The sequence below is a fragment of the Notolabrus celidotus genome, chromosome 6 (assembly GCF_009762535.1).
Source record: "Notolabrus celidotus isolate fNotCel1 chromosome 6, fNotCel1.pri, whole genome shotgun sequence".
NCBI lineage: Eukaryota > Metazoa > Chordata > Actinopteri > Labriformes > Labridae > Notolabrus > Notolabrus celidotus.
The window spans coordinates 24026397-24043995 of NC_048277.1; the positions used below are offsets into that span (position 1 = coordinate 24026397).

The 17599-nt window shown below is 39.1% G+C and overlaps 2 protein-coding genes across 2 annotated transcripts; both read right to left on the reverse strand.

Moving 5' to 3' along the window:
- Positions 1-257: 257 nt before the first annotated feature.
- On the reverse strand, positions 258-8136 carry gtf2h1 (general transcription factor IIH, polypeptide 1). The gene is given in 20 exon segments (XM_034685132.1): positions 258-989; positions 1070-1162; positions 1630-1745; positions 1973-2030; positions 2032-2064; positions 3481-3598; positions 4563-4651; positions 4735-4803; positions 4805-4835; positions 4912-4958; positions 4961-5047; positions 5158-5237; positions 5374-5461; positions 5463-5524; positions 5660-5754; positions 5874-5962; positions 5964-6039; positions 7007-7199; positions 7290-7458; positions 7939-8136. Coding segments are annotated over 19 exon segments (1653 nt in total). The 5' UTR covers positions 7444-7458; positions 7939-8136; the 3' UTR covers positions 258-914.
- Positions 8137-12311: 4175 nt separating this feature from the next.
- LOC117814013 (intestinal mucin-like protein) lies at positions 12312-16779 on the reverse strand. Its single transcript, XM_034685118.1, has 10 exons — positions 16430-16779; positions 15675-15842; positions 15445-15540; positions 15299-15339; positions 15048-15170; positions 14346-14447; positions 14105-14233; positions 13821-13860; positions 13157-13280; positions 12312-13025 (listed from the first exon to the last, which is right to left on the reverse strand). The coding sequence occupies exons 2-10, from the start codon at positions 15832-15834 to the stop codon at positions 12848-12850; spliced, it is 993 nt and encodes a 330-aa protein (XP_034541009.1). The 5' UTR covers positions 15835-15842; positions 16430-16779; the 3' UTR covers positions 12312-12847.
- Between the last annotated feature and the right edge of the window lie 820 nt (positions 16780-17599).

The window sequence follows — 17599 nt, forward strand, 5'->3', positions numbered from 1 at the left end:
GATTTTTTAAGAAGTACTTTGAATACTTAAGTATTTTTAAAAGCAAGTGCTCCAGTACTTTAACTCAAGTAATAATCTGACAGATCAACTTTCACTTGTACTGAGTATATTTGACCTGAAGTTTCAATACTTTGACTTAAGTATGAAGACGTGTACTTTGTCCACCACTGCTATCTCCTTTAAAACAGCTTTGAAAACGATGACACATATGAGCATTTACTAAACGTATTAGTATTAAAAAAACACACGAATTGAGGTAGGTTGAAATCCTGAAATACTCAAGTTTTATTAGACATAAGCAAAAGCTTTAATTCTCACTATAAGTCAGAATAACATTTTATCTTCAGTGCAGACAGAGGGTGCAGACATTACAAACCAGTGACAGTGTGATTAGAGCCACACACACTAATGCACTCGAGTGTGAAATGTCTTTACAATATTGCTATATTCACTTCCCCTTAGCTCCACAAATGGACCCAGTGCTCAAAAGAGGCTCCTTGTAAATCCAAGCGCTCTTCCTGTTCAATGTGGAACACTGAAACGCATGTTGGCAGCTCTCTGTTGCATCAAATCAAATCCTCTTGTCCTGAGTATCTTTTCTGATCTTCCATCTGAATTTTGGTCATATTACAACACTTTAAAAGTTCCATTTAACCGGCAGCATCTCCCAACCATAGTGAAAACAAATGAGAAATAAACTAATTACAGTTATCTGTGACTGAGATGCAGCTAGGTCTCTGTTGAACAGTTGGGGATGTAGCAGCATCCATCTATATCCACATTTAGCCCACTTTGACCCATGACTCTTCAGCTGTGGTCTCTACACAGCAGTCCGGAGAGCATTCACAGGCTCTGTGTCCAAATACTTAAATGTCTTCCTCGTCTTTGACAAATCGTCAGACTTCAGGGTTTCCTCACATGCGACGGGTTTGCCAGATGTGGAACTTGTTGTAGGCTGTCTGCAGCATCTCCTCCAAATGGCCTGTGAGCTGAGATTGTCAAAGAGGTTTAGTACAAGTGCCAAATGGCATAAGCCCCAGTGTCATTATTAACAGCTTAAGAGACTTACATTTGTACTTAAGTACTGACGCTGAATCTTCTCCTGAAAAGGACGAAGCTTGGTCATCTGAAATCTCTCACGGTTTGACTTCATCTTCATCACCTTAAATAAATCACATAAGATATTGATTACAAATTCAAAGAAATGTCAGTAGAGAAATCAAAAAAAAAATGTAGGTAATACAGATTGAGATTAAGTGATATTCTTAATATAAGCTGAATCTTGATTTATACAGATGAGAAAAGTTTTCACTAATGTTGATATAAAGCTAGGATAAATATCAATATCAATAAAATGTGTAAGAAAGAAGGAAAAGGAAGAAACTTAGGGGAAAGAGTTCTGTATAAGTGTCAATGCATTTTATTATTCATGAAAAAAAACCTCAGCCATTAATGGCTTCATTATTTTATTGAATGTTTTTTTAAACCACATCGAAATGCATGTGGCTTGATTTTGATATAAGTAATTCTGCAAGTACAAGAAGACCAAATTGATAAGGTTCTCTTTTTTGGCAAAATCCTTGAGACAATAGTAATGTGTCCTTCTTCAGTGCAGTGGACATCAGTCACCTTCTCCTCTAAAAACGGCGTGTTTACAGGAAAACAGGTCCAGAAATGTCTCAATAACTCTCCAGCAGCTGCATAAAGATGCTTCAACTCTCCTTGAACATCAGTAGGTACCATCTCTGAAAGGAAAACCAAAGAGAGTAAATTAACGAGTGACCAGTTGAGTAGAGGTTTCTACCTTACTTTCCCACCTGTCTTGAGCAATCCAGAAATCTTGCACATAAAATTTAAGATAGTGTCTACATGTTCTATAAAATAAAGGATCCCTTTGCTACATGCATTCAAGCCAACAGACGTTTACAACAGGAACTAGTAGTGCTGTTCAGATTTTACACAACACACTTACGATTTATGGCTTGTTGTGCTCCTGCCTGCATCAGGACGCCTCCAGGAGAAAGTGCTGCCAATGGCAGAAGTAGCAGCAGTGCTGGACAACACCTGCACAGAGCATTCAAAGTTTGTAGGCATCATTCATAGTTTGGAATAACTGAATACTCCTGACATTTGAGGAGGCCTTAAATGCTGGATCATTTCTGTTGCAACAACAAGTACAACCCAAATTCCACAAGAGTTGGGACGCAGTGTAATACGTTAATAAAACAGGTTTTGATGGTTTGCAAGTTATTAGCAGCAGCAGGCGGTTTTCCAAAACCGCCTGCTGCTACTATCTACAAATGTAGAATGCAGTAAGTGCTGCATACTGTGTTTGAAGGTAGTATGTCGTATGAGTGGTTCTGTTGGATCTGTGTTGCAGTACACTGGGCCAGACGTCACTGGATTTCCGGTTATGGAAGCGGAAGTAAACAACGGCCAAGCTGATCGCGAAACTGCTTCTTTAGCATTCACTTATTAGTTTACAAAGTTAAGAAGTGGTTTATATGGAATTTCATGATTTTCTCAGCACCCTAAACACAAAGTGCCTCCCGTCAAAAAAGAAGAAAGAAAAAGCAGAACATTTGGGCTGTGCATTGTGGGAAATGGTACACGAGGGAGACTGGCTATTAGTGCACAGGTCAACGCCAGCATCCATGATGGTATGGGGATGCATAAATGCGCATCACATCTGGGAAGGCACCATTAATGCTGAACAATATAAATACAGGTTTTGGAGCAACATGCTGCCAGCCAGAAAATTATCTTGCATATTTAAGCAATACCACATTCATCATGCATTACAACAGTATAGCTCAGTAGTAGAAGAGTCTGGGTGCTACACTGGCGAGCCTGCAGTCCCGACTTGTCACTTGTCAATAAAACATTTGGGACATCATGAAATGAAGATACGACAAAGGTGACACTGTACTGTTAAGCAGCTGAAATCCTATACCAGTAAATAATAGGAGAGCATGTCACTTGTCACTTTCAAACTCCAGAAACTGGTCTCCCTCGATTCCCAAAGTGTTGTTAGAAGAAGAGGTGATGCAACACAAAGGTAAACATGTCCCTGTTCAAACTATTTTAAAATGTGTTGCTTGCTCCAAATTTAAAATGAGCATGTTTTCATAAAATCATAACATCTTTGTATGTTAACATGTGTTATAAATTCTGTGCATAATTTTCTATTCAATAACAGTGTTTTAACTATAACTTTTCACACAGTGTCCCAACTTTGACATAATCTAAATCTTCTGACCCATAACAAATGTGTTCAATCATCAAATCTTCCTGAGTTAAATCATATACATAATTTGGTGTTTCAATGTAGACTAGTGATTACAGTCTTAGTTTTATTGGATACCGAGCTTCATAAAGTTAGTTAATGTTGAACTAAGCAGAGTCTGTGTGTTCAAGCGAATGTGGTGATAGGATTTTCATTGTATCCGATAGAGGAAGAGAGAATGTTTATGATCATACCTGAGTGAGGTTGGGTTTGTAGTTGACCATCTCGTGCCGGATGTAGTTGACAGAGTTGATGATATCTTGGCTTGTTGAATACTGCTGGGACTGAAGTGGCACAGGACCGTGAGCATACCTACAACATCAAGTTTGAGAAGCATTTTATTTCATGTTTTCATAAAAGCAAACCACATACATGAAACCATAAAAGACTGTAGTGAGAATTTAAGGGTGCAGTGTGCAGTGTGCAGTGGAGCTTCTTGTCCTTGCAGGCCACCGTTGCTTCCCAGACATAGGGATGAGCAGGGGAGCGTTTTAAGATAGAGTCTGATCGCTAGATATCACTAAATATTTCCATTTCTACACATCGTACTAGAGATAGACCGATATGTTTTTTTCAGGGCTGATACCCATACAGATTATTTGTAGTCAAGGAGGCCAATAACCGATATTTGGAGCTTTAACTGCTGCAGGAAGAAGAGCATGTCTGTGTTTTGGCCGTAAATAGTGCAAAAACCAACAGTCTTTCTGGCGGCAAATTAAAGTGCTGAAAAAATCCAAGTGGAGCATACACCTGAACAGAAGCGAGTGCTCGGGATGGAATCTTTAAAAATTCGCTAAATCACGTGGAAGAAATGACACCGTCTGCAGAAACGGTAGCCTAGCTTGCGTTCCATTTCTCCCTGCAGTTTCTCATTGGCTGATTGACTGTTGCCCATGCTGTGGCTCTGCGTGTAACCAATCAGATGGTGTAGTGACAGCAGACAGAGCGGCGCAGCTGCTTCAGAGCCAAAATAACTCAGTTTTAAATTGATCTCTTATCGGCCGTTGGATTTTAAAACAAGGCAGATGCCGATATGTGTCAAAATGCCGAATATGGGCGCCGATAATCGCCCGGTCGATAATTGGTCTATCCTTACATCGTACCTTTAAATAAAGACTAATGTACATGAAGCGTTACTAATTGATCTATTCACATTTTCACCTGTTTTTAAAGCAGAGCAACATTTGAGGATGTCATGGCTCAAGACAGCACTTGGAAACCCCATAAGTAACATAGAAGAGGTAAGTAAATATAACTCAATGTGGAGTTAACATACCTGTCAGATTTTTTGAGGTTTAACGCAACTGTTTTTGGTCTGTTTTCCCTTTGCAGGTCTTCATATTCAATGGCTTCTTGTAACTTCACCTAAAACAGTGACAGAAATCATTATTCATACTGTAACAGGAGAACTCTATAGTAAAGAAAAACTCTCGCCAAAGGTAAGACACCATCATCTCACCTTCTTTGTCTGGAGGCTGAAAGAAGTCAGAATCCCTCGAGTTTCCGTCTGTACTGCTCGGTCTCACTTGCTTGGTCAGTTGGCGTTTCCCTTTTAGTATAAGACACAGTTAGCAAAAGCCAACAAAGGCAAGTGATGATAAAGGATCAGAGAGACATTTTTTTACCCCTTGCGTGAGCCTGCTGCGAGCACCATAGCACTGTGATGATTGAACCCCTTTTTATAATAGCCGCATTGCTGCCTCCTTCACCGACCTGTTGGCGGAGGAAGTTGTGGCGAGAGTTGTCCGCAATACCATAACCCTGTTTAATAGAAATAAAAAAACAGGTCTGGAGGCGAAAGGACTCAGAGGAAATGGAAAGTCAGTGTTTTTGTGGAGTAGTGAATGACTGATAATCTCATTAACTATTACCTCATCCAGTGTTTTATCCTCTAAAGACAGGAGGTCGACCAAAGGATTCTTTACCCCTTGAACCACCATAGACCTTAAGCCTGCATGAGACAGATTTTCAGCTTTTGTGTATAAAAACAGAGTTTTGGCATAGCAGTTTTATTTGCAATTTATGAAAATAATACATGTTGTGAAAAAGGTAGAAGGGCCTTGCTGAAAATGTATTTCAACCACTACCTTTTTCATCCTGCTTTGCACACTCTGAGAAAATATCCTGTGTTCCTGTGTTGATGCGGTCTCGGTGAAAATAATGGGACTGGACAAAAGCGAGTCCAGAACTCCTTCTCCGTCAGATTATGAGGCACATTTTCACTATACTTCTGTTTCACTGCAAATAGAACAAAGGTTGGTTTAAGCACAATAAGTCCAAACTTTTAGGATTTCATCAAGTGACACCAGTTGCACAGTTACTGGTCTATCATCACTGTTGAATCTAGCTCCAACTTTTACATGCTGTGATTACCTGCAGGGTATGTTCTGAAGATGGATTCAATGATGTCAGCTGTGAGATTATATCTCAAGCCATTGCAGCCATCGGTCTGAGGTCTGATGTCTGCCTATAGAGCATGAAGAATGAGTCTGTTACCTTTGATGAGAATGTGTTAGTGCTAAAGCCATCAGTGCTAGATTGTTGTAAAATGAACAATCTTGATTTGCCAGACTTGATGTACTCACCAAAAAAGGCTCCAGATATACCGACTTCTTGTTTGGTGCTGTTTGGTGCGAGGTCTGAGTTGTTTAAGTCTCCGAAGCGGTTGGCCCAGAAATTCATCAGCACTGATCACTTGGCTCACCACGAGATCTTTATATAACTGAAAAAGCACTGGGTCTTCTTGAAGCATCCTACAGTCAGAAATATTCATATATCATTGTCAATAGGTGATCAGGAATCTGACACTTGGGACTTTTTTTTCAATCTCATATGATAATTTAATCATCAACAGGGGTATAAATGTAGCAGATGAAAAAGTATCAAGTAGTTGATGCAGCTCTAGTAAAATTTGAGTAATACATAAATCAGAATGATTTTTGTGGAATCGACATAAAATATTGGACAATAAAAGGAACATAGTGCAAAGGTGTGGCTAAATTGCATGTTGACTTAGCGCTATGGACACTAGTGTTGTAGTGAAGACCACATAAACCAAGACCAAGACATGTCCGAGACCAGAGTGCACCGAGACCTAGACAAGATCAAGACATTTAGGGACAGAGACCGAGTCAAGACCAAGACCAAGGCAGGGCAAGACAGAGACAAGACCAAGACCATATATATCAATGAAAATTCATCATGAGAGTTAACAAAATACAAGACTTTTGTTTATTTTATTTAAGTTTGCTCGAAATACAATTAACAGCAACAAACAAGGTTTGTTTTCGTCTTTGTTGCCTTTCTTTTGACTCCTCAAGTTTTGTTTGGTCATTGTAAGTTTACTTTTGCTTTAGATTAGAGGTAAAACTGTGTCTCCTGTTGCCTGTGATCTCAGGAGAGGTAGGAGGTCATACAGTAATTACAGGGGACACATAAGTCGTGGTCTCGACCGGTCTTGATATAAAATACGGAGTCCGCCCAGTCTGAGACTGAGACAAGGCCGAGTAAAAAATGCTTTCGAGTCCGAGACAGGACCGAGACCTTAAATAAGCGGTCTGAGACCTTAAATAGCCGGTCTTGAGTACTACAACACTATAGGACACAATGGCAATCTAAGAAGAACATGTAAGCTATTGATTATTGTGTTTCCTCCTGTAAGCTTTATTAGACCTTTATTGCTCTTTAAGTAAAATCTTGTTGGAACATCTGTTGACGTACCTGTTTTTCTCTTCCAGTTCCTTGTTTGCTTTCTTTTTAAACTTGGGCAGTAGCTGCTGCAGTAGTTCTTTAGCAGCCTCTCTGTCTTTCAGTGCTGTGCTATCATTGGCAAAGTGGAATGTGGTACTGTCACCGGTGTGAAGGACCAGCTGGAGCTGAATTTTGGCTTTACCATCTGGACTTATCTTCTGACCTGGAAGAAAGAAAAAACCCACACACGAGTATGACTTGAACATTATATATATAGACCACTACTTGTTATTTGATGGTACTGAATACTCACAGCGAATATCTGCATACAAGTGGCTGACTGTGAAGCGGTCTTTACCCTCTGGGCTCCAGGCTATACGTTCAGCCATCAGATAAAGTGTGCCATCCTGCTTTCTCTGGCGAACCTTTTTCACCACCAGCAGCACCTCCTCTGAGAGTGATGCCATGGCTCAAACAAACAACTAGGAGAGCATCAAAAGCAGACATTGATCACACTTTGGATAACCAGGCACAGCAGTTATGATGCAGGCTTGAAGATAAAACTAAGGACACGAGAAAGAAATGTGTTCTGCAATAAAATAATTTAAAGATGTGATTAGAGAAATAATTAATTGCTCGACTTTCTGTTGTAAAATTAACATTATTATTTTTAACTTTAACAAGAAGAGAGAGAGAACCTTACGTTACACTAAGGCGTTAAACCATAGGAGACACAAGCGTTAACTATGTCAACTGATCAAGCTACAACGTCCAGGAGAAATGTGATGCTTTCTACAACTCCTCCGTGCTTTGTTCGGGAATACAACCAAACAAAGGTAAACCACAGTCGTGTTGACAGTTTTATTACATCAACTTAGCTAACCTGCATTACGTTAGCTAACGTTAAGTGTTGAGAGGAGAAAAGGGAGAAGAGGGAGAAGTCTGTGATAAACTTACTTTACCTTAAAAATAAATCGATACTGAAACGAACACCTCGCTTTTCTTCAACACATTACTCCAAATTCTATTTACTCTAACCATCAAAAATTTAGATTAAGTTCTTTCAAACAGAAACTTGACTAGTCTAACATTAGACGTTCTGACTTCAGCGCCGACATGACTGCCAATCTGTGTTACTCTATAATCTGACCGGGTGGATACTGCGATTAAACCGATGGTTCCAGATCGCTGAACTAGACAAGCAGTATGCAGAATATATTATTACATTATATCACGGCTCTAAATCTACTTCTATTAATGCAAATGGAATTAATAAAACATGTTAAACGATAAAGACATAGAGTACTCCAAAACAATAACATAAACAGAGTGTACAGTGAGTAACCACTCCCCCAGTGGGAGTCTTTTCCCCAGGACATTTTACATAAACATTTATACACATAAAAGTATAAACATAAAAACAGCATTTATTATTATTATACCGTGAAATATCGTGAATAAAAACCTTTAGAATTCTTTTTTTTTTTATATTGGTACGGTGGCCCTGAAGTGCAAATCACACGGCAAATCAGAAAACACAACGGCAATTCAGAAAACACAACGGCAAATCAGAAAACACTATGGCAAATCAGAAAACACAGCGGCAAATCAAAAAACACAACGGCAAATCAAAAAACACAATGGCAAATCAGAAAAACACGACGGCAATTCAGAAAACATTACGGAAATTCAGAAAACACAACCGCAAATCAGAAAATGGCAAATCAGAAAACACTATGACATTAACCAAACAGGAAGAAGTAGGTACCCTCAGAGGACATAACTGGTCGCTCATTGGACTGGTCCTATCCTGTGACCCGGAAGGATATGGTTTACATGTTTTCCAAATATGAGTTTGGTTAATGTCGTAGTGTTTTCTGATTTGCCATTTTCTGATTTGCGGTTGTGTTTTCTGAATTGCCGTAGTGGTCTCTGAATTGCCGTAGTGTTTTCTGATTTGCCGTTGTGTTTTTTGATTTGCCGTGTGTTATCTGAATTGCCATAGTGTTTTCTGAACTGCCATAGTGTTTTCTGAACTGCCATAGTGTTTTCTGAATTGCCGTTGTGTTTTCTGAATTGCTTTTGTGAATTGCACTTCAAGGCCACCTGTGTCATCTCTAGTTCTATGCCATCTCTAGTTTAAATACTATTATTTCGTACAAATTACAACATATTTTTGTTAATATATGATTTCACTCAGTCCTGTTTTTGCAACAGTTTTTCCTCCTCCCAAAATTGGCACGTTCACTGGTCAGTTTTCTGTAGAAAGTTTCATCATCTGTGTCTTCTGAAGGGCAAGGAAAGATCTCCAGTAAGTCTTTTACTGTATATTAATAGAAAATATTGTATACATTATCTTATATTGTGATTGAAACTTAGATCACTCAGTGTTTGGTCCTGTTACCTTAATTATTTATAGAACTACATTTTGTTTCCATAAATTTAACATTTTGTTGTGTAACTAAAATATGCTCAGTCAGAGTAACAGTCACAGGATTGAGTCAATTTTTAGTCCAGATTCCATCAAGTTTTCTGAAGTTTTTAAGAATGTTTGTTAAGTTAACATTGAGCAAATATCTTGTCTTGATCTTTTGCAATTCTAGAAAATACTAAAAAAGTATTGAACTACTTGATGTAGTTTTTGCAAAATATTTACTGCTTTTAAGATTACTTCAATATTGAAATCGGATTTAAGTGTAAGGATTAAATGCTGAGATCTGCGCCAGACCCCAGCTCCGGCGCGCCGGTTGGCGGGCTCTGGTCCTGGTCCTGCCTGGCTGTCTGCTCCTGGTGCTGGGCCCCCTCGGCCCTGGTGGCTCCTTTGGCTCTGTCTTGGGGGGCTGTGGGGGCGGTGTTGTGGGGGTGTTCCTTGGGGGGGGGGGGCTACGGGATCTCTCCCCCCTCGCCCCCCCTTCCTCCTGCTGGGTGACCTGGGGGTCGCACTGGGTGCTCCGGCGGTACCTGTTTGCTTCTGGTCTTGGTCCTTGGCTTGTCCCCTGGCCTGGGTCTCCCGTGGCGCGTTGGGTCCTTCGGTCTGACTGCTCTCGCGGCCCGGGTGCTGGGCTGAACCGCTCGGCTGATCTGACCCAAGTGGTATCATCTGCACCAGTGGTGGTCTTGTTACACAAATAGAACACAGCACGGCGGCAACCCTCTTAGACCCAAGCTTCAGTAATGATTGTGGACACTAAGGGTTGCTTAATCATTAGTATCACCGCACGGAGGTTTTTTTTGGCGTCATGGTGAGATGGTCCCTCTCCATCTAAGTGTCTTAGGTCTCTCTCTCCTTCTCTTTCCCTGTCCCTTTGTATATCCTTATTTAATCTTTCTTTACTTTCTCTTAATTTTATTTATTTTTTGGCACACCTAGGTGTGCACACCCTCTTTTACAGAACATGATATTAGCTGTCAATAAAGATAGGCCAGAGTTCTAAGAGGGATGGTGATGGTCGCATGCACACAGTCACAAGCACAGAAGAAAAATGTTTTCTTTCTTTTCTTTTGCTGCAAGAATAAATTGCATTAATATTTGACAGTTTGTGACGAACATGACACAAACCAGAAATATATATGCAGAGAAGAGTAAAAGAAAGGAAGAAGAAAAAGAAAAAGGAGAAAAAAAGAAGAAAAAAGAGAAGAAAAAGCAAAAAAAAAGACAAAAATGATATCTTCCTCACTGAAATACTATAACATTGCACATCCCTAAAACACAGAACTCGTACATGCACACATACACACAAACACATGCATACTAATGGATGGATGTAACCACAAACTGATTTCTGTGACACAGCTTTCATTGCCATTACTGAATAATTGATCTTCCAAAAATAGGGATAAACCAATATGTTTCAAATATCTTTGGTCCACCATTTATCAAATCATAAAAATGAAATTGTATTATCCCTTCAAAGTGTCGAAATTTATTTCAATGCACCTTAATTTGCAGGACTTGCTTTCAGATCTTTCTTAATTTGTTACTCACTGTGTTAGTTATTTGGAAATATCAGGTCAACTTTATTTCCACAGCTGAGAATAATCTCACTCTCTCACTTATGGACATGGCCAGAGAGTATCTTATTTCTTTCATCTGGCTGCTGCTCAACTCAAACTCAGCCAGTGTTGATAAAGAAGTTGTTTTCTTAACAACTGAAAGATGAGATTTTGGATTTCTGTCTATATTATTTGTCATATTTGCAACTACAGGAAATAACTGGTCGGGGTTGGCAAAGCCTTTATTGGGATGAATTTCTTTGAAAATTTGAGATTCACAATATTCCTTTATACATGTGCCAACTGATCCGTAGCCTACCCTTTTGGATATACTTTTTGTCAAAATGAAGTTTCTTTTATTCTTTTAGTTAATTAGTAATCTTGAATTAAGTTGTTTTTATCAAATTAATTTGTTTGTTAATGGAGATAAATCTTTCTTGGTGAATTCAAACTAGTCAAAAAAAATGCGTTAAAGATAGATCATTCTTCCATGAGGTTTTTATGATGTAGCTTTGCCTTAAACAAGAGAAATCTTCACACAACAGGTGAATACAAATTTGTGTTTGTTATGTACTCCAAAAACACAGGTTCTGTATATTAGAAATATAGCTTTCAATCAAGTAGAGTGATGTTTAATTATTGGAAGTGGACTTAGACTCAGTGTTTGCAATTAAAATGACTTATCTGCTGGTTTCATGGTCTCTCTTTGAAAGACAATAATAGTCTGAACAGCATTGTTGAAGTCTGTTCCAAAATTATCGGCATACAGCAGCAGGATCTGGGTTCCCGTTGGAGGAACCGCATCACTAATAAGGCCAGAGGGATAATTAGCCAACCTGGACACATCCTCGCCAAGGAGTTCTCTTTAATGCCCTCAGGGTGGCGCTGTCTCACTCCTCACAGAAAAACTAACAGATACAAAAAATATTTTATTCCTTCTGCAATCAGACTTCTGAATGTTGAATGAAGTTGTGTATGTATTTATTCCTGGCTACTGTGTTTTTAAAGAAAAGTTATTTGAGTCTATTTTAAAATTATTTTACTCTTTATCACAAGCCCCATCTTGCACTGTTGTTGTCACTGACATGTTGACTGTTGAGTGTTGTTTGTCTGTTTGATAGTGTTTGTGTTGTTTATTGACAAGCTGGTACACTGCAAACCAAATTGGGATTAATAAAGTTCTCTGAATCTGAATCTGAATCTGACTTTGTGACTCCTTGGCAAATAATGACACATTAGATGTGGGATGTATAATATAAAACAAAGCATTTAATAAAAATGCTTGTGCTTCAAACACACTTCACATTAGAAATAGCTAAAAGGTCAAGAAAACAAAGAAGAATGCTGATCAAAAAACCTGAGTTTAATGACACTGTTAATGTTCAGAAATACAGAAGTTTCACAAATCAGATGTTCATCAGAGATAGCTTTGATATTGTTGACATTCTTTTAAATACAATTAATAACTTGTGAAATATGGTCTTTGACAACAACTGCTACACTGTATATCTGAAGCCTCACATGTGTATTTTAATTCTCAAGTCAGTTCAAGTAAAAGAAAGAAACACCCACAAAGAATGAATATACCATAAAGTTTGAAAAAAGGTACACTCCCTAAAACCTAACAGAGAAACCATGACAGAAATGTGTGCTGTCATCATGGGGCATCATATCCACCTGCTCTGCTGACAACAATAAGATAGTGATGACAAGTGTTGTCAGGGTGTAAAGAGCAAACATCAAGGTGTTATACATTTCAGACTCCATATATGTCACTTGATTCTCTTACAGGTTTTTAAGAAAAAATGTTAAGTTGATGAAGAATATTGGTCAGATTTTCCTTTAAAGCTCATCCTTTAATGTTGTCCTCTAAAGCGTTTAGCCTTTGTTGTTTTGAGGACATTCAGTGACCTGGCAACTGCACTTTTCTACTGAAATGTAGGAGTGCATGACAGTGCTACCATCAGCACAGGTCATCTCCACTTCCTTTGTGGTGGTAGACATTTCTCGACAACAGGAGCATGTATGCACCATGCTGTTGCTCTCAGCAGAGTACCTGTAAAGAGAGATGGTTTCAGACAGGATCACGAGCTGTTCAATGTCTAAAGAAGGTTCATCTTAAATGCTACTTTACATGAAAACTGTGCATGGAAGATAGTTTCTACTGTTTGTCCCTCAGGTACTCACACTGAAGATGATTCTCCACAGGATCCAGCACATGATGTGATTTCCACCAGATCAACCGACTTGCAGTCCTTCAACTGTAGGTGAGTAGAGTTCTTCCGCATTAAACAGTCTTGACGAGGGGTACCTGTGAAACACACATAATAATAATAATAATAATAATAATAATAATAATAATAATAATAATAATACATTCTATTTAAAGGCGCCTTTCTCGGCACTCAAGGACACCGCACAGATATACACATGAACAGCATGTAGCATGTGCATTTTTAGCCTTTGAATTGTCAAAGATGAATTCTATTCTGATTATTGGTTTTGGTCTACCACAGGTATTTGCGTAAATAGACCACGAGTATTTACTTAATCTGACAAATTGTTATCATACATAATTTCTGTGTATGTTAGCTAGCATGGAGGGCTAACTGTTGGACCCAACAGCATGGAGGGCCCAACAGACTCCTAGACTCCTTCTAGTCCAGTAAGGAGTACTCAGTACTCTGGAACTGTTTTTTTCTTGTTTAGGGACATTTCTCAGGTGGTCATAACACAAAGAACTGGTTCCAGATTAGGCATTGGCTACAGACCTGCGGTATCTCTCCCTGAGACACCGCAGGTGAAGAAGTGTGGCTTTCTAACAAAACTTATTTTAACAACTCATACTTACAAGTTCTGCAACAACCATTCTTGTCAGTTTGTTCAGTACCCTGTAAATATTAACAATAGAAATGATGGAATGATTATACTTTGTGTCAACAGAAACTGCTATACTTGTCCCGTTCTTTTCATTTACATGGAGCAGGTGGACATTTTGAGTCTTGAAACAATTTGAGACACAGCTTGGATGCAAAGTAGATGTTAAGAAAAGTCAGTATCAGCTCAGAATTGTTTACAAGCTCTGAACTCCTAAACAGGTGATTTTTGCTCTTTTTATGGTTGGGTTTTACTCACAGGTACGCAGTTCTCTGGATTAAAGGCAGGACATGAGACTTGTTTCTCAGAGGTCCTGAAGTCATCCTTCACCTTTGTGCACTCATACTTTGTGCAGTTGTCATTTGGTGGTGACCAAGACTTAGAGGGCTGTCAGAAGAGGGAAGTATGTCAATATGTGAACACAAACATTTCTCACCAATACCACATTTTAAGGTAACAGACACTGATTATGAATGTGTTTCCATAGCATTGTGCTTACTTCAATAATAATTGGAGAAGGTAAGCCAGGGACATCTAACACACAGCTTGTCTTTTTACATATTGGACAACAATCCCCAGGTTTGGTTTCCAACTCATGTCCCTGAAAAACAGCAAAAATCAAGATATACTGCAAATTCAAACAACCAACTTTACACATAGTATTCAAATTATTTTGATTTACAGAATACTTTTACCCTTTAACGTGTAAAGGTTCAAATCTACTGCCAGAAAAATTGAGGTTAATTTTTTTTTTAGAATTTGGATTTAAAACAGAGCTTTTTGGTATAAAGCATTATTTTTTGGAGATGGAGTAAATTAATAGTGGACCATCTTCAGTAGAAATGTAGTCAACACTGTACATTCACTAATACTGTAGGCTTGAATTTTAGAACAAATGTCTCAGGCCTGAGAAAAGGAAGCAAAAACATTTGCATCTGTAGATACAATACATGAGATGGGTCAGTGAAAAAGACAACATAATATTCTATCATGTTTAACTTAGAACAATGGTGTCAAAAGTCAACACCTGCATTCCCAACATTTACTTCGTCAAACATATCATCAGCTACACGTGAAAAACCATTTCATGCTCCTGCTCCTGGTCAGCAGATCAGCAGTAAACTCCTTGGAGATTGCTGAGAATTCTCTCAAATAACGTCATTAAAAACTACTCCACCCTTAATATTATATGCAAAAGTACCTCTGGACACTCGAATAAACAAGACTTCGAAATACACTCATAGGTGTTCAGCATGGTGAGTGGGTCCTTGGAGTCTGTACAGGTGCATGTTTCACATGGGCCATTGGAGAAAGTCATACCAGACTGAGGAAGCAAAAGAAAAGTCAGATATATTTGAATACGTCCAAACCTGCCGCTTAAGGCAACTCATGGTTTGCTCAAAATTGCAGAGTTTAGGTTACACATTAGTTAGCAGGTCTATCACTTCTTACCTTGTACTCATTATCATTGAAGACGCAGACGTTTTTGGGAACTAGATTAAAATAAAAATGACATGACATTTAAGAGTCAGTTATAGTTCAGTTCTAAGTCCTTCACACAACATTCACAGTGACTGAAATTCAAATGCAATGCTTACCACACTGGAAAGAGGGGCAACAAGTTTCATTTTTTACTTCCAACTCGTATCCCAATTGGCACTTCTCTGTTGGCAATGAACAGCTCCTGTCACATTCTGTTGATTTAAAAAAGAGATGTTTCCAGTGTTTGAGTGAAACATTACATGAAACAAAGTGAACAAAAAATGTTTGATACAGGGATTTCCCTTAAGAGAGGTGTTAAGAAGTGCACCAGCAGATGTTAGGCTACTTTGTGTTGTAATTCCAGAGCTTGTGGTTGTGATGATGGTGGTGGTGGTGGTAGGTAGTGGGGTAGTAGAGTGGCACGGTCTGAGAAGCTTCACAACATTGCACGTCGAATTGCAATATGAAGTGTAACACCAGCCTTGTCCATCAGTTTCATTATACATGACGGTTCCTTTATCAGGACAAAACCAGGGCAGTCAGGTCACAGTAATTAGTTGGCAAAACAAGATAAAAATCTGAGTGACAGATACAATTAATGAAACTTATGTGAGAACAAGTTTTATCACAAAAATGTTGAAACACATACGCACATTTATGGGAAAATATCTACATGGAGTTCATGTTATCCTAAAATTATCTGATAAATTCATAACTCTTGGCAACATTTTTTGGCCACAGCACCAGAAGAAAAGTGGTAACTATCACTGTATTGTGCGCGACTATGACCAGAAACTTTGATTCACAGCTCGGCAAAGATGGAAATGTCTTAAGTGAAAAAGAAGAAGCCAATTGTGTTGTTGGAATTTATTTTCCTAATGACTACAAATTAAAAAAAATGGAAAGCCAACTCAGATTGTTCAATATGGTTGATAATCTCAATTCAAAGATTAATTTAATCATCTTAGAAAGAACTCAGGAATCAGCGATAAGAAGGCAATTTATATTCTGGTATTTTAAGCTGATTACTAAGACAAAATAGTATTGCATTAAAAATTAATTTAATTATTTGAAAGAAATCTGAGAGTTATCCATGCTTACCAGGAGAGAAAACGTTATCCCTGTATTTGCAGGAACATGAAGTTGTTGAAACCTGAGGAGTTGACTTTTCTGTTGTGGCAACAGGCTTTTCTGTAGTTGCCGGGGTACTGGTCTGTTCACTCTCTGTTGTGGTGGATTTTTCTGTGACCGCTGCTGTTGTTGTGGGATTTTCTGCAGTTGTTGCTGCTGTTTTTTTCTCTGTGGTTTGAGCAACAGTAGAAGTAGGTTTTCCTGCAGCTGTTGTTGTGGGACCCTGTGAGATAGTTGTTGATTCAGTCGGGGTTATCTCAGTGGTTGTAGTTGAGATTGTGGGCTTTTTTGTGACTGCTGTTGTGGGACCTTCTGGGATCGTTGTTGTTATTGTGGTTGTGGTGGGCTGTTCCGTGGGTGTTGTGGATTTTTGTCCTGTTGTGGATACTGGCTTTTCTGTAGTTGCCGGGGTACTGGTCTGTCCACTCTCTGTTGTGGTGGATTTTTCTGTGACTGCTGCTGTTGTTGTGGGATTTTCTGCAGTTGTTGCTGCTGTTTTTTTCTCTGTGGTTTGAGCAACAGTAGAAGTAGGTGTTCCTGCAGCTGTTGTTGTGGGACCCTGTGAGATAGTTGTTGATTCAGTCGGGACTATCTCAGTGGTTGTAGTTGTGGTGGTGGGCTTTTTAGTGACTGCTGTGGTGGGACCTTCTGGGATCGTTGTTGTTATTGTGGTTGTGGTGGGATGTTCTGTGGGTGTTGTGGATTTTTGTGCTGTTGTGGATACTGGCTTTTCTGTAGTTGCCGAGGTACTGGTCTGTCCACCTTGTGTTATGGTGGATTTTTCTGTGACTGCTGCTGTTGTTGTGGGATTTTCTGCAGTTGTTGCTGCTGTTGTTTTCTCTGTGGTTTGAGCAACAGTAGAAGTAGGTGTTCCTGCAGCTGTTGTTGTGGGACCCTGTGAGATAGTTGTTGATTCAGTCGGGGCTGTCTCAGTGGTTGTAGTTGTGGTGGTGGGCTGTTCTGTGACTGCTGCTGTTGTTGAGGGACTTTTTGCAGTTGTCACTGCTGTTTTTTTCTCTGTGGTTTGAGCAACAGTAGAAGTAGGTTTTCCTGCAGCTGTTGTTGTTGGACCCTGTGAGATAGTTGTTGATTCAGTCGGGGGTATCTCAGTGGTTGTAGTTGATATTGTGGGCTTTTTTG

Bases quoted from the DNA above. Each gene is read 5' to 3' on its own strand.
- LOC117814013 (XM_034685118.1), bottom strand. From the start codon at position 15,834: ATGTATAATGAAACTGATGGACAAGGCTGGTGTTACACTTCATATTGC. The intron at 15,171-15,298 runs GTAAGAAGTGAT...TTGCTTCCTCAG, and splicing joins TCAATGATAATGAGTACAAG to TCTGGTATGACTTTCTCCAA. The intron at 14,234-14,345 runs GTAAGCACAATG...CTCTTCTGACAG, and splicing joins CTTCTCCAATTATTATTGAA to CCCTCTAAGTCTTGGTCACC.